A 14,755-nucleotide genomic window follows, 5' to 3' on the forward strand; every position below is an offset into this window, starting at 1 on the left:
GAGATCAAATTTAGATTTGTTTGTTAAATGTATCTATATATAGTGCTGGGTTCTTGAGTGCGGTGGAGGAACGGGGTGACATCAACAAATAAATCAAACATTCATTCATTCATTCATTCATTTTCTACCGCTTATCCGAACTTCTCGGGTCACGGGGAGCCTGTGCCTATCTCAGGCGTCATCGGGCATCGAGGCAGGATACACCCTGGACGGAGTGCCAACCCATCGCAGGGCACACACACACTCTCATTCACTCACACACTACGGACAATTTTCCAGAGATGCCAATCAACCTACCATGCATGTCTTTGGACCCGGGGAGGAAACCGGAGTACCCGGAGGAAACCCCCGAGGCACGGGGAGAACATGCAAACTCCACACACACAAAGCGGTGGTGGGAATCGAACCCCTAACCCTGGAGGTGTGAGGCAAACGTGCTAACCACTAAGCCACCGTGCCCCCCATCTGTGTGTATACAGTCAGTTGTGTGAACCTGCCTCGCAGTGATCTCACGGACTGCAGGTGGAGTCGATTTGCAAGATAAATAAAAAAACACAACGAACTTAACATGTAATTATTAAAAACAAACCCACACAGATCGCAAGTGATACCGAGGCACTCTAGCCTCATACCTCCGGGGATTAGTGGCCATCCTGCATGTACAGAGTTCGCATTTCGTCCCCGGGCCGTTGTACAGTACGCTGACTGGCATTTCTAATTTGTCAGTAGTGTGTGTGTTGGGATAAACAATACAGAAAATGGATGGATAAATATGTGTCATGAAGCATACCGGAGCTGACGGTGTACAGTAAATGCCAACTGCTGAATGCCAAATGCATTTACAGCCAAATGCTGTAAATGTAAATGTAAATGACGGATAGTGTAGTTCTGCTGGCGCCATCATAGCAATTCGAGGTCGCACTGAGATCCTGAACACATTTCAAAAGCTGTCATTATTCAATTCACAATACCAATGTTTTAGCACTTAAAGGCTGAACATTATTTTACCATCATTTAATTTATATTTATTAACCTCAAAATGAACTGACCTTCAACTGGTGGAACCTGCAAGAAACAAGAAAATCCATGAAAAGGTTTCCAAACTTATTCCCAAGTGCATTAGAGGGACGTGGGCCGAACATCTGAACCGGCACCAGCTTAAAACTAAAGCTACAAATAAATATTCCAAAGTTGTTCGTTTTTGTTTTGCCTAAAGAAGAAAACAAAATTCTTAACTAACATTATGTTGTACAACTTACTGACACGAAATTCCACGTTATCTCTGTTGCATATCTCGATCCATAGAATGCAAATAGTTGTTCCATTGCCAAAAATACTACTGTTATAAGCGTAGGACTTCTAACTAAGCCTCAGTACTGGATTCCACTACCGGCTGTCCAACACGATGGACCTCTGCTTGTTAATTCTTACTTTAGGTAAGTCTTATTCTTCAATATTATATATTATATGTTCTATAACAGCCTTACTATGTAATACCGATCCCATCGCACCACGGGTCACAATGTAGTCCTAGAGGAGCTCGTTCCTTAACTAATCGTCTAATGGCAAGGAAGCCGTACGCCTTCGCAACCAAAGAAACAAAACCAAAAAAGTTCAGGACCAAAAAACTGTTCTTGAAGTTCCTGAAAAAATCCAGGGATTAATATTTTTCATTAAAATTAAAATATCTCACAAATAGGCAAATTCAAAAACTCCTATTACTACATTTATGTATTTTTTTTTACTCAGTTCAAATTTAAAATTGTCAACTGGTAGATAAATGTCTAGTAAAATTATGGTCAAAAATATATAATTTTTACATATATGTATATATGTATGTATATAAATTATAGGACATGTTTATTACTACGAAGTTTATTTCCTGGAGGTTATAACACTACAAAATGTGGACAAAGAGGGGGCGAATACTTACGCAGTGCATCATGGTTTGGTTTTACATGGTGCCTGTTATAGAAAACCGTTCATTAGCTTAGATCAGTTTGTTCTTATTTATTTTAGATTTAAAAAATAAATTCTATTTAATGTAAACTCTTCAAGTTTTTCAAAATCCGGTTCCGGGTTTCGCACAAGGTTTATCCGACGTGTTAGAAATGTTGCCAGCTCACAGGAAAGACGATTGTGATTTAATTTGTTTTGTTTTTTTTTAAACATAATTATCTTTACCGGAAATCAAAGAAGAAAGAAATAGTTTTAGCCTTCAGGGCATATGGATTGTGTCCATATGCAAAGTTGGGACTCATTTGCCTGCCTATGTAAACTTGATGAAAGGGTAACATTCAAGTCAAGTCAAGAAGCTTTTAGACATTTCAACTATATACAGTATAGCTGACGCAGTCCATAATGAAATATATAGAGCTGACACAGTACATAGTGAAAGGAGACGACGTTTTTCCCAGGACCATGGTGCTACATAGAACACAGACAGAGCTAAGGACTTAAGTTAAGTTAGTCGTAGCCACATAAAAATACATCTGTGAAAACTGGTGCTAACAGGAAAAGACTGTAAAAAAACAACAACAACAACAATACAAAACAGTACAAGACAATACACAAAAAAGCAGCGCTGACCAAAGTACATACTGTATATACTATAGTACATGCAACAGTACAGGAATGAACTCATAATATACAGTAATAGCAGCAGTTATATGAACAGGGCTGTCAAGTGTCACACATTGAGAGTGACAGTCACGCATTTGGGTCTTTTCACCACACATCGTATTTCTCACGCAGAAAAACTTTTTGATTATTTATCATATATTTAATATGCCACAGCTCCCAAAACGTATCAGTCCGCACCGCACAATCAAGCGAGTCTCCACTGGAGTTCTTAGTCGAGCCTGACACTTATCAGCCAATCAAAAAAAAAAGAGGCTACACAATAGCCAATCAGATAATAGCACTATTGTATCTGGGTAAGATTTAACGCAACAACCAATGAAAAAAAACATATTCATTAGAGAGGGTATTTTCGATGGTCGGTTTGAACAAAACCTCAACACGTAACAGTTTATCTCTGGACGGGACATTGTCCTCAATCATGACCCTAAAAATGGCTGAGCTTGTGCTGAACTGTTTTAAATGGGAGCAACATTACACATGGTAAAAGGAGTCCACCCACACACACACACACACACACACACACACACACACACACACACACACACACACACACATTAATAAATGGACATTAAACAAATACTTTGTATTTGGTTAAATTGCGGTCAGTGATACTTACCAAACAAAACAACTCCCCGACCATTGTTTTTATTTATTTATTTATTTTTTGGTGGGTGTGGGTGTGGGGTGGGGGTTGTAGATGTCACGCTTGCCTGTCTTCAAAACTTGAGAGCCCTGTATGAAGTATGTAATGAGTTGTGCAAAACAGCAGTTGACTGAATGTGTAAGACAGCATGTGTAAATAGCAAAAACCTAGCTAGCATTCACTTAGCTACAGTAGCTAGACATTTATAGAGAGACCGGATTTCACAGATTTTTCTGGGAGAGTTGAAAATAAATAAAAACTTTCCACATCATATTGGTGTAATATATGAATAGTTTGTTAAGGTTGGCATTCATGTATGTTTAACACTTTTCGTGCATTAATACATGTAAATGATTTTAGCATCACTCAGACTAGCATGAACTTGAACAGACAAACCAAACTTTCACCATTTAGTAAATAATATGAGGTCTTTAATGGTGATTGGAACAGAATTACTTTGCTTCAGAGAAGAGAAAATTTTACAGAATGTAGAAGTGCGATGTGGAACCAAGCGTCATGTTTATTCTTGCCTTCTGTAAATGCAGTGATGGCAGTGAGTGGGAGCATCACTCTCACCAGTCTGGACACCACCATGCCCACCGATATCACCACCACCGTTCTGGCTGCAACTGATCTCACCACCAATACCACCACCACAGTTGTGCCTCCAACCAATCTCCCCACCAATACCACCACCACTGTTGTGGCTCTAACCAATCTCACCACCCCTACCACCACCACCGTTGTGGCTCTAACCAATCTCACCACCCCTACCACCACCACCGTTGTGGCTCTAACCAATCTCACCACCCCTACCACCACCACCGTTGTGGCTCTAACCAATCTCACCACCGCTACCACCACCACGGTTGTGGCTCTAACCAATCTCACCACCCCTACCACCACCACCGTTGTGGCTCTAACCAATCTCCCCACCAATACCACCACCACCGTTGTGGCTCTAACCAATCTCACCACCCCTACCACCACCACCGTTGTGGCTCTAACCAATCTCACCACCCCTACCACCACCACCGTTGTGGCTCTAACCAATCTCTCCACCCCTACCACCACCACCGTTGTGGCTCTAACCAATCTCACCACCCCTACCACCACCACCGTTGTGGCTCTAACCAATCTCACCACCCCTACCACCACCACCGTTGTGGCTCTAACCAATCTCTCCACCACTACCACCACCACCGTTGTGGCTCCAACCAATCTCTCCACCACTACCAACACCACAGTTGTGGCTCCAACCAATCTCTCCACCACTACCACCACCACCGTTGTGGCTACAACCAATCTCTCCACCACTACCACCACCACCGTTGTGGCTCTAACCAATCTCACCACCACTACCACAACCACCGTTGTGGCTCCAACCAATCTCTCCACCACTACCACCAGCACCGTTGTGGCTCTAACCCACAATACCACTACCACTGTTGTGCCTACAACCAATCTGATCAGCACTAACGCCATCACCAGCAGCATGGTGACCAACATCCCATTGAACCTGTTGTGTCAGAATGGTGGTAAACCAACGAACAATTTGTGCATCTGTCCCGATAATTTGACCGGGCAACTCTGTGAGAACGGTATGTCTTTTTTCATTTCCATCATCTGATTACAATAGAAAAAAAGTTATTTTAATCAAGTGTAAAAATGTTTAGTAACCTTTAGTTGAGGTATAAAGGAGTCTTCAGTGTCAGTCCCAGCAGTAAACTGAAGTGCTAATAGGAGCTAACTTCCACAACACTACAACAACAAATGTTTCAAAAATGGTGTGGGATGAAAACGAATAAAACGCCTTGTTGTGTTTTATTCTATTGTATAAATGAACATGGTAATTTGGCAATATTTAAGGCAATGTTGTCCATTGTTAAAAGTGCTATTGAAATTCAATTTCTCTGCAACTGCGTGAAAAACCATTCCCTTTTTAAGGGGTTGGCTTTTCTGTGCACCTCAAAGAAGGTGAAAATGATTCAGTCGCTCTTGCTTCTCCACACGTTGATTTCCTTCGGGTTTTCCTTGGGGTGATACTATGACTCTTCATTTTTTGAGCAGTGTTTTCTTCTTTTTTTTTTTTTTTTTTTTTTTGTTAATGAAAATATTTGAGCCATGTTTTACATTACAGTTTGTCTTTTCCCTCAGAAAATTTCTGTAATGAAACAGACATGTTTCCCAAGACGATTATTGGACAAGTGGCCTACTCGAAAAATGTGTGTCCTTCAGAAAAGATTAACGGTAAAGAATTTCAGTGGTCAAGCAATTCACAAGGGGGACGGGGGATGGTGGCTTAGTGGTTAGCACGTTTGCCTCACACCTCCAGGGTTAGGGTTCGATTCCCACCTTTGCCTTGTGTGTGTGGAGTTTCCTCCGGGTACTCCGGTTTCCTCCCCCGGTCCAAAGACCATGGTAGGTTGATTGGCATCTCTGGAAAATTGTCCGTAGTGTGTGAGTGTGTGAGTGAATGAGAGTGTGTGTGTGCCCTGTGATGGGTTGGCACTCCGTCCAGGGTGTATCCTGCCTCAATGCCCGATGACGCCTGAGATAGGCACAGGCTCCCCGTGACCCGAGAAGTTCGGATAAGCGGTAGGAAATGAATGAATGAATGAATGAATGAATGAAGCAATTCACAAAGAACAACAACAAAAAAATAAATACAAATTAATCATTCGGTAAATGAATATTTTTTATTTATTTCAAGAGTTAATTGTTTTGAAAATGAATGTAGTTAAATAAGACATTTCATTAAAGGGTTTGGGGATCAGATAAATGTTTTGCTTTGGTATTTTCTAGTATTTTAAATCTAAAGATTAAATCTAAATCTTAAAAGCTAATCTTAAGCATAAATATAAATATTTAAATGTTAAGTCTAAAACATAAATATGAAACATATACGTAAATCTTGATTTTGATCGAACATGAAAAAAGACATCAAGAGTAAACAGAATGTAAAGAATTTTGTTCATAATGTAATCCTACAAGTGTTGATTGTCACCAAACAATCGTGAAGAAATACATTTGTTGGAATTAAATCTAGTATGTCTCCCCAGGAACATGTGCTGATGCTCCCAGTGGATTTGAAAGTGCATGGCCCCGTTAATTGCTGATTGCATCTATTATTATAATCATTATTATTAATATCACTTTATTAAAACTTTTAGCTGATAAATTTCAGATTTACAGTTTTGTTTTTCTCTGTTTGTTGACCATGTAAGCCGGATTTCCAACGAAAACAGCTTGGTGCTTGAGTGTAACTCACAATTTTTCTATATCTCAAACGCTGAATTGTGAAATGACCCTTGATAAAATCGATACAGATGTGAGTAAATTAGTGCATTTATTATGTGTTTCCACATAAAAACTCCATATTTCCAATGTTTCATATTAACATTGAAGGCACATGAGAGATACAAGTTTTTAGAAGTTGAATGAAGTCCTATTTATTTTTTTTTATTTTAGCTTTTAGCCTATTCTGCTACAAATACTTTGGCCTCCAGCACCCAAATCCTCACGTCCAAACCGGAGAAGCTAACCTCTCAAAACATCAGCATGGCTGCAAAGATAGTCAGCAGTCTGCTCAAAAACGCAAGCAGCCCTCAGGTATGGCTCATTTCATCGACCGCAATGTTGCACCACATGATGTAGACCTTGGGTGAATTCTTGATTACGCAATTTTTTTGTGCTCCGTCCACACGTACGATGATTTTTTTTGTCACTACAAAAAAAAAACTTGCCAGTCGCTGTAGTATGGCGTCTCCAGTAGTTGTTTCTACTACAGGTTGCCATGGTAATAATGTTTATTCCACATCAGTTCTCCTGCCCCTAAAAATGAAACCTTCTGGATGGAGATTTGGCGATCTGGAGGGATATCACATGAGATGAAGCGGTGTTTCGGAGAAAGTCGATCTTTTCTTTACCTGTCGTGTTGCTGATGTGGACACGGCCACATCTAGTCACCAACAACCACAGTCTGAAGCTTGTGATGAAAATGAACGGTCGATTTGTCTTGCTTTATTTTGTGAATTTAAAATACATAATTTATATATAGTCTATATAATTTAACGATCTAAGGAAACATATTAGAGTTTAACCAGATTTCATAACTGTGAGTTTTTTTTTGTTTTTTTAAATATACACATTAAATTGAGAAAAACTTCAGTTTATATCATCATCTATACCACTGACGAAAAGAACTAACCTTTTTCTATCCAATTTTGTTTAGTATAGTATATTCCAACTGATACACCTAATAAGCCATAGTATTTTTTGTTTTTTTCTCTATCAGGACATTTACCTTGCCTCTATCACCACAGTTAGCCAGCTCCTTAACGCTAACAGTGAGCAGTTCAACAACATCCCTCCTGAGTCCATCAGCAGGTACTGAATTAACGCATTCGTTACTAAACTGAACATCTTCATCTGGAAGAGTTTGCTGAGGCTAATCTGAGAACTTTAAGAAGTTTGCAGAGCATTTATGGAGCCTGTAGCTCTTTAAAAAGCAAGACGTTTTTAATCATCAGGACAGAAAGGCTTGTTTATGTTTTTCAGATATTTTTTGGTCTAATTAAAAATCAGAAGGGAGGAAAACGAGGCTAGTGGCAAAATGACTATAGGTGAAAAGGAGAACAGGAACTGATGGTAATTGGATCATACACAAACTTAACTGTAAATATAAATGGAGTAAAAAAAAGCAAAAGGAAACACACAACAGGATCTAACAAATGGACAGGATGTGACAGGAAGTATAGTAAATACACTATGTAACCTTAGCTAGAAGAAACAAGGTCAGTCTGTGTGTGTGTGTGTGTGTGTGTGTGTGTGTGCATGTGTGTGTGTGTGTTCTTTATCTTCAGTCTCACCCGGACATTGCAGAACTTTTCCCTCACACAAAATGATAGTGGATCACAGATTGTACAGCCGAACATCGCCATCCAATCAGTCATGTACAATAGTTCAGAAATCCAATTTACTGTTTATTCAGGTTTGTGCGGCTTCTATCTATCTATCTATCTATCTATCTATCTATCTATCTATCTATCTATCTATCTATCTATCTATCTATTGCTTGAGTAAAATAACTTGTTTGTCCAAGGTTTCATTTCATTTAAAAAAATAAATAAAAAAAATAGTTTTTATATATATATATATATATATATATATATATATATATATATATATATATATATATATATATATATATATACACACACACACACACAAACAATAATCTTAAATAAATAAATACAAATATTTATTTATTTGTTTGTTTATTTATTCAAGAATTAGAAATTCTTATTCACTTATTTTTGGTGAAATTCGATTCAAATTCTATTTAAAATGCAATTTTTCCCTCTGTGTATATCTTCACTTGTAACAAAGCTCCCTGGAACTCAATCTAAACCCAACGTTCCATCTCAAACATTTAATTCTCTTTTTTTTTTTACCCCTTCTTTTCTCATTCAATTCTCTCAATAGCTTTAAATACTGGAGATGCGAACAGCTTGTCAGCCAACAGAATAAAGATAAATAACTCCTTCAATGTTCCGAATAGTCTTCCCTTTAATGTCCAGATGAACGTCAGCCTTTCACAAGGTATGTTATTGTACAGCACCGGTAGGCCAGTGTTCTCACCTCACACCCAGTGTTCCCTGGAATAAGCTCCGGGTTTACTGTGACTTTGACTGGATAAAGCCAAGAAGTTAATTGTGTCCAATATACTGGGAATACTGGGCTTTAATACACACTTAAAGGTGGGGTCTCCGATTTTTGAGAAATGCTTCAGAAAACTGAGTCTGGCTGAAAACTAAACAAAAACAAAACTAACGTGTAGCCAATGAGGAGAAAGGGGCGGGTCTTGTCAATATGGGCGGAGAGAGTGTTCAGTGCGCATGTGTGACATTAGCAGAAAGCGGTTTTAACATTGACATGGAGGATAAAAACAAAGAAAGAAAGAGAAGAAAGGATTACGATAAGGCAAGAAGTAGGACGTGTTAATATAGGATCAGCTTTCCAGCGCTGGAGAGAACTGAAGGAGCAGGAAGTTGGCCACATATTCACAAGTTGGAGTTTCCCGAGTCAATAACTCCTGAGCTAAACGCTGTTACTACACAAATAACACCTGTTTTCTATCGTAGTAATGTAGAGAGGCAGCTACAACCGCGTTTTGTGTAGTAACAGCGTTTAGCTCAGGAGTTATTGACTCGGGAAACTCCAACCTGTGAATATGTGGCCAACTTTACTTAAGACGCCGAGGCGCTTTTTTCCTTCTCGATAGGTGAGTAACGTTGGTTTTGCTTTGTTACACAGAACTAATATATGCCTTTGTCCTTTACATGATTATGCTTGTGTGTCATTTTTGCTTGTTTGTTTATCTGCAATCGTATTGTTCTTCTATTGTTGCTATGATAAAGACACATTTCTTTCTGTTAGTTACCTGGGTTACGTATGTACGTGTGGGCGGAGCTATTTATACAAGGGTGGGACCCATTTGGGTTGGGGCGTGTATGTTTTGGTGATTTTATATGTCAACATTGGCTTTCAAACATCGGAGACCCCACCTTTAAAGGTCACATTGTATGAAGTATAAAAGTCAGTTAAATAAAGTCGCACTGTGGCGCTCGGACTTTAAGGGTTGCACATCGACGTCCGATCCCACTCAGCCGTTCAGTGTCAGATCAGAGCATGTGCTCACATGTCGGCTCACAGAGACCTGATCTAAACTGTTATCCGAGCAACAGTGGCTCGAAGTTTTAGGCTCTGGGTTACAGGTCAGGGGTTAAAGTCTCAGCACAACTAGGCTCCCACTCTTTTAAACCTTTCTGCTTCAAGGGGCTGTACCACAGATAACCCTGCACTGTGATCTCAGTTATGGAAGTAATCTTCTTCTATTAGACATTTCATGGGTCATAGTCAACACTGACCTACATCTGCTGCTAAGGATGGACCAAAAGAAACCATGAATATGGCTTTAGACTGCAGTTTACTCCAACATTGAACAGTTGATAACTTCAATCTGACAGACTTCATGTTCAAACCAGTCTATCCTAGTTTCCCACAGGAACAGAGAATTAAGAACATTTAGTATCTTGCTGAAATTTTAAAGTTCCTTTTCCATTTCCTTTTTTTTTTCCTTTTTGTTGACTTCACAGGCACGGACAAAATCGGCTTTGTGCTCTACAATAATGATCAGTTCTTCAAATCCCAGGTCTTCAAACCTTCGTTGAACCTCAAGAGACCAGTGATAAGTGGACACGTGGCTAAGAACAAGGCCCTGAATGTTAACTTCACGATGACGAACCAGGTACGAGATTTTACCTCAACGTTGACTTGTACAGGAGATGGTGTGATGTCACAGTTCACAGTTCTGATGCATTTTTGCAGGAAGCGCCTCGTACGATCCACGATTTCGCCTGCGTGATTTGGGACTACGGGGTGAACGACTGGAGTACGAAAGGCTGCCAAAAAATCGTGGATGCTAATAAACATTCCTGTAAATGTGAAAGATCCACAACATTTGCCAACTTCGCCATGTTGATGGTGAGAATAGATTCATATCATTAGCACTAATTCCTGAATTAAGATATAAGACACCAAACGGTGCTCCTGTTGCAGCCTTTTTTACAATCTTTTACTGTTCTCGACCGAATGTTCATATTTACGTACCAAATCCTGTCACACCTCGGAATCTCCATAAAAGGCAAAGCCTCCAGAAAATCCAGCAGTGCGTCGGCTACCACAGCCGACACGCCGTTTTTCGATTCGATTTGTTTTAGATCATTCGTGACATTACGTCAAGCAATAAGTCGTGAATTTAAATATCAGATGCTGTACTGTACAGCATCTGATATCTAATCTTAATATCATTATTGACTCTGAGGAGTGTTTGTTATGACAGCTGGAATTCAAATGAGTCGATTCAACATCATCACGTGTCTTTAATGGTTGTTTATGCAGACGTACCGGTCCGATCCTGAAATCAGCCAAGCTTTAGCCATGGTCAGTTTAATCGGCTGTGCTATGTCTGTCGTGGGGTTGATCATCACCGTGATCTTCCAGATCCTGACCAGGTGAGCGGAGTGAAATAAAAGGCATTTGACTAATTTAGACTGTTTTACCGGGGGCATGGTGACTTAGTGGTTAGCACGTTCGCCTCACACCTCCAGGGTTGGGGATTCGATTCCCGCCTCCGCCTTGTGTGTGTGGAGTTTGCATGTTTTCCCCGTGACTCGAGGGTTTCCTCCGGGTACTCCGGTTTCCTCCCCCAGTCCAAAGACATGCATGGTAGGTTGATTGGCATCTCTGGTAAATTGTCCGTAGTGTGTGAGTGTGAGTGAATGAGAGTGTGTGTGTGCCCTGTGATGGGTTGGCGCTCCGTCCAGGGTGTATCCTGCCTTGATGCCCGATGACGCCTGAGATAGGCACAGGCTCCCCGTGACCCGAGGTAGTTCGGATAAGCGGTAGAAAATGACATGACACATTAATGTCAGTTCCTGATCCTGGGTAAGAATGTGTACAGAAAATCTGAATCGTCCAAAATCATGAGATCTGCACTTTATTTCCATTTTAAGCAGTTCATTTATTTCAAACATGCCTATGGCTCTTCTCGTTGTCTTCTCTCTGTCTCTGACATTATCACTGTCACTGACAAGAAAACCAGAGGTGAAAACCACCACAAATATTTTTTTAATAAATGTATGTTGCCTTACTGACTGCTGATTTCTGATCCCCCACACAGAAAGTCAAGAAGGTCCAGTCCTACCATCCTCCTGGTCAGCATCTGTGTGTGTATGCTCATCGTCTACCTCCTCTTCATCTTTGGGATTCAGAACCTTGACTCAAGCTCTAATCCTCCTGAAGAGAACATCATCCCTGTGTCTGATTTCTATATAAAGCCAGACCATGGGCCATGTACGGCGTTCGCCGTCCTCCTCCACTACTTCCTGTTAGCGACGTTCACCTGGAGCACTCTGTACTCCGCACACATCTTCCTCTTGATCAAAAATACCATCTCGGGGCCACCGCGATACTTCATGACCTTGTCTGTCGTCATGGGGTGGGGTGAGAGACGGCAGTTTAACACACGTGTGCTGATGTGGCAGGAAGTAAACTAGAATTCTCAGAGTATGAAATTGTCTTCTCCATCTCCAGGTCTTCCTGCGGTGGTGGTTGGAATCTCTTTAGGAATCAGCTACCGGGTTGAAGACCCATTAAACTACAGACAGGAAGCTGTGTGAGTGATATTGTGCTTAACTTCCTGCTGGACTCCACCGGACAGTTATTTCTACAGTGTTTATATATTTAATTCAATTTGATTTATTCAATCAGTATTTCTCTGGTTACGTTTTCTGCAAGTCAGAAAATTTAGATTTTTAATTTGAGAAAGTAACACTTTTTTTGTTGTTTTTCCACTCTCAAAAGTTTGACTTTTGGTGATGAGAAAAGGCAAAAAAAAAAAAAAAAAAAAACCCATTTACAGAATTAAATAATTTATATAAAATAAAAATAAAATATTTATGCATGTCATGTATTGTAATGGGGGACACGGTGGCTTAGTGGTTATCATGTTCGCCTCACACCTCCAGGGTTGGGGGTTCGATTTCCGCCTCCGCCTTCTGTGTGTGTGTGGAGTTTGCATGTTCTCCCTGTGCCTCGGGGGTTTCCTCCGGGTACTCCGGTTTCCTCCCCCGGTCCAAAGACATGCATGGTAGGTTGATTGGCATCTCTGGAAAATTGTCCGTAGTGTGTGAGTGAATGAGAGTGTGTGTGTGTCCTGTGATGGGTTGGCACTCCGTCCAGGGTGTATCCTGCCTCGATGCCCGATGACGCCTGAGATAGGCACAGGCTCCTCGTTACCCGAGAAGTTCGGATAAGTTGTAGAAAATTAATGAATGTATTGTAATATAGCGACAATCAGTTTTTTCAGACATAAAAGTCATTTTCTATTCATTGTCTGTTTAGTATCTCTAAATTTTGTGTGTGTGTGTGTGTGTAGCTGCTGGCTGGCTGCAGTGGATCAGCAGAAAAGATTTGATGCGACGAAGCCCATGCTGTGGGGTTTTCTGCTACCTGTCGCTGTAATGCTCTTCTTTAACATCGCTGTACTCTTGTACTTCTCATACACCACCTGCAGGATCAACCCTGACCTCAGCAGGTGTGTGTGTGTGTGTGTATAATAATGACAAATGTCTTCAGTCTAAGGCTAAATAATGTTTCTCAGTCTTCCTCTGTAGGTAAAAAGTGAGCTTTAATATCCAGCTCGTCTTTCCCACAGCTCACAGGTCACTCCTCTACGCAACAAAATGCTGGGCTGCATCTCCATGGCCGTGGTGCTCGGCGTGTCCTGGATGATCGGCTACTTCCTGCTCCTGGAAACGAATCCCATCATGCATACGATCCTCAGCTTCGCCTTCTGTCTCTGTAACACCACGCAGGTTTGAGCTTCAGATTATAAAATTTATTTCATTTCTCTACCATTGCAGATTGCCTTGTTCAAGTCACGTGTTCATGTTGTTTTGGGCAAAACTGAAAAAAATCCTGACGAAATGTGCAAAGGTTGCTTTTACGCAACGCCCACAATTCACCATAAAAGGTAAAACCAGTTGACCGAGGTGCCTTTTACAGGGTGCCATTACTTTGTTTATAGATCACTTAAGAAACAAGTGCGAAACATCAGACAACATTCTCATCAGCACCACATTTCCTGCTATATCTGTGCGATGATACAATAAATAATAGACGATATTTCATCCAAATCCTAATCTGAGATGTTGTAACTTTAATGGTTCCTTGTGCAGGTTCCTGCTCATGTCAGGGTTTTCTTTACTGAAGGATCCTCAGCCTTCAGCCTCCTGGTAACTCTTCTTAAAAAGCTCTTATTGAAACAAACCTTCTTCTTTGATCTAAAGGGCATCCAGATCTTCGTGTTGTTCACCTTAAGGACGGCGGTCTTTAAGGAGAAAGCCCTCATTGTTCTCGACCATGTCCCGGCTCGACACAGGAAGACGTTTGAACTGTGGGTTTTAAAAGAAGCTGATCCTGAAGAGAACTACATATCCACATTTGAACTTTAAAATCTGTAGAGTTGAGAAACGAATATAAAGAGGACTGCGGAACTGATGTCGACACCAAGATGTCCTTCACAGACGAACGTCCGGAAACAGGAAAGCTACAGTATCTCAAAACAAACAATCACTCTTTACATCCGTGCCGAGCAGAAAAGCATCTCATCACGTCAATCCTCGAGGCTTGGAAAAACATCGGCTGAGCCACGGTAGCGCTTTTACATCGTCCACGCAAAGAAAGAGTTTCTGAGGCTGTCGAAGGTCAAACCAGTCGAACGTGATCTACTCGATTCGAACCTTGGCTTTGTGGAGAATTCGGTACTGAATCATGAGTGAAAGACTTTTCTAATCGGTGTCTGTATCGTAAACAAGGAATTCAAGAAAACATTCTTTTGTA

General features: G+C 40.7%; 1 protein-coding gene across 1 annotated transcript; it reads left to right on the plus strand.

Annotated features, from left to right (window-relative positions):
* Positions 1-1,389: 1,389 nt before the first annotated feature.
* adgrg7.1 (adhesion G protein-coupled receptor G7, tandem duplicate 1) lies at positions 1,390-14,616 on the plus strand. The gene is made up of 16 exons (XM_027168666.2): positions 1,390-1,436; positions 3,832-4,887; positions 5,444-5,536; positions 6,514-6,617; positions 6,758-6,898; positions 7,584-7,675; positions 8,152-8,279; positions 8,774-8,890; positions 10,447-10,598; positions 10,679-10,834; positions 11,252-11,364; positions 12,033-12,355; positions 12,446-12,527; positions 13,290-13,448; positions 13,569-13,728; positions 14,203-14,616. Exons 1-16 carry the CDS (start codon positions 1,406-1,408, stop codon positions 14,365-14,367), a joined length of 3,072 nt encoding a protein of 1,023 aa, XP_027024467.2. The 5' UTR covers positions 1,390-1,405; the 3' UTR covers positions 14,368-14,616.
* The last annotated feature ends 139 nt before the right edge of the window (positions 14,617-14,755 follow it).

This window comes from Tachysurus fulvidraco, chromosome 1, assembly GCF_022655615.1.
Source record: "Tachysurus fulvidraco isolate hzauxx_2018 chromosome 1, HZAU_PFXX_2.0, whole genome shotgun sequence".
NCBI lineage: Eukaryota > Metazoa > Chordata > Actinopteri > Siluriformes > Bagridae > Tachysurus > Tachysurus fulvidraco.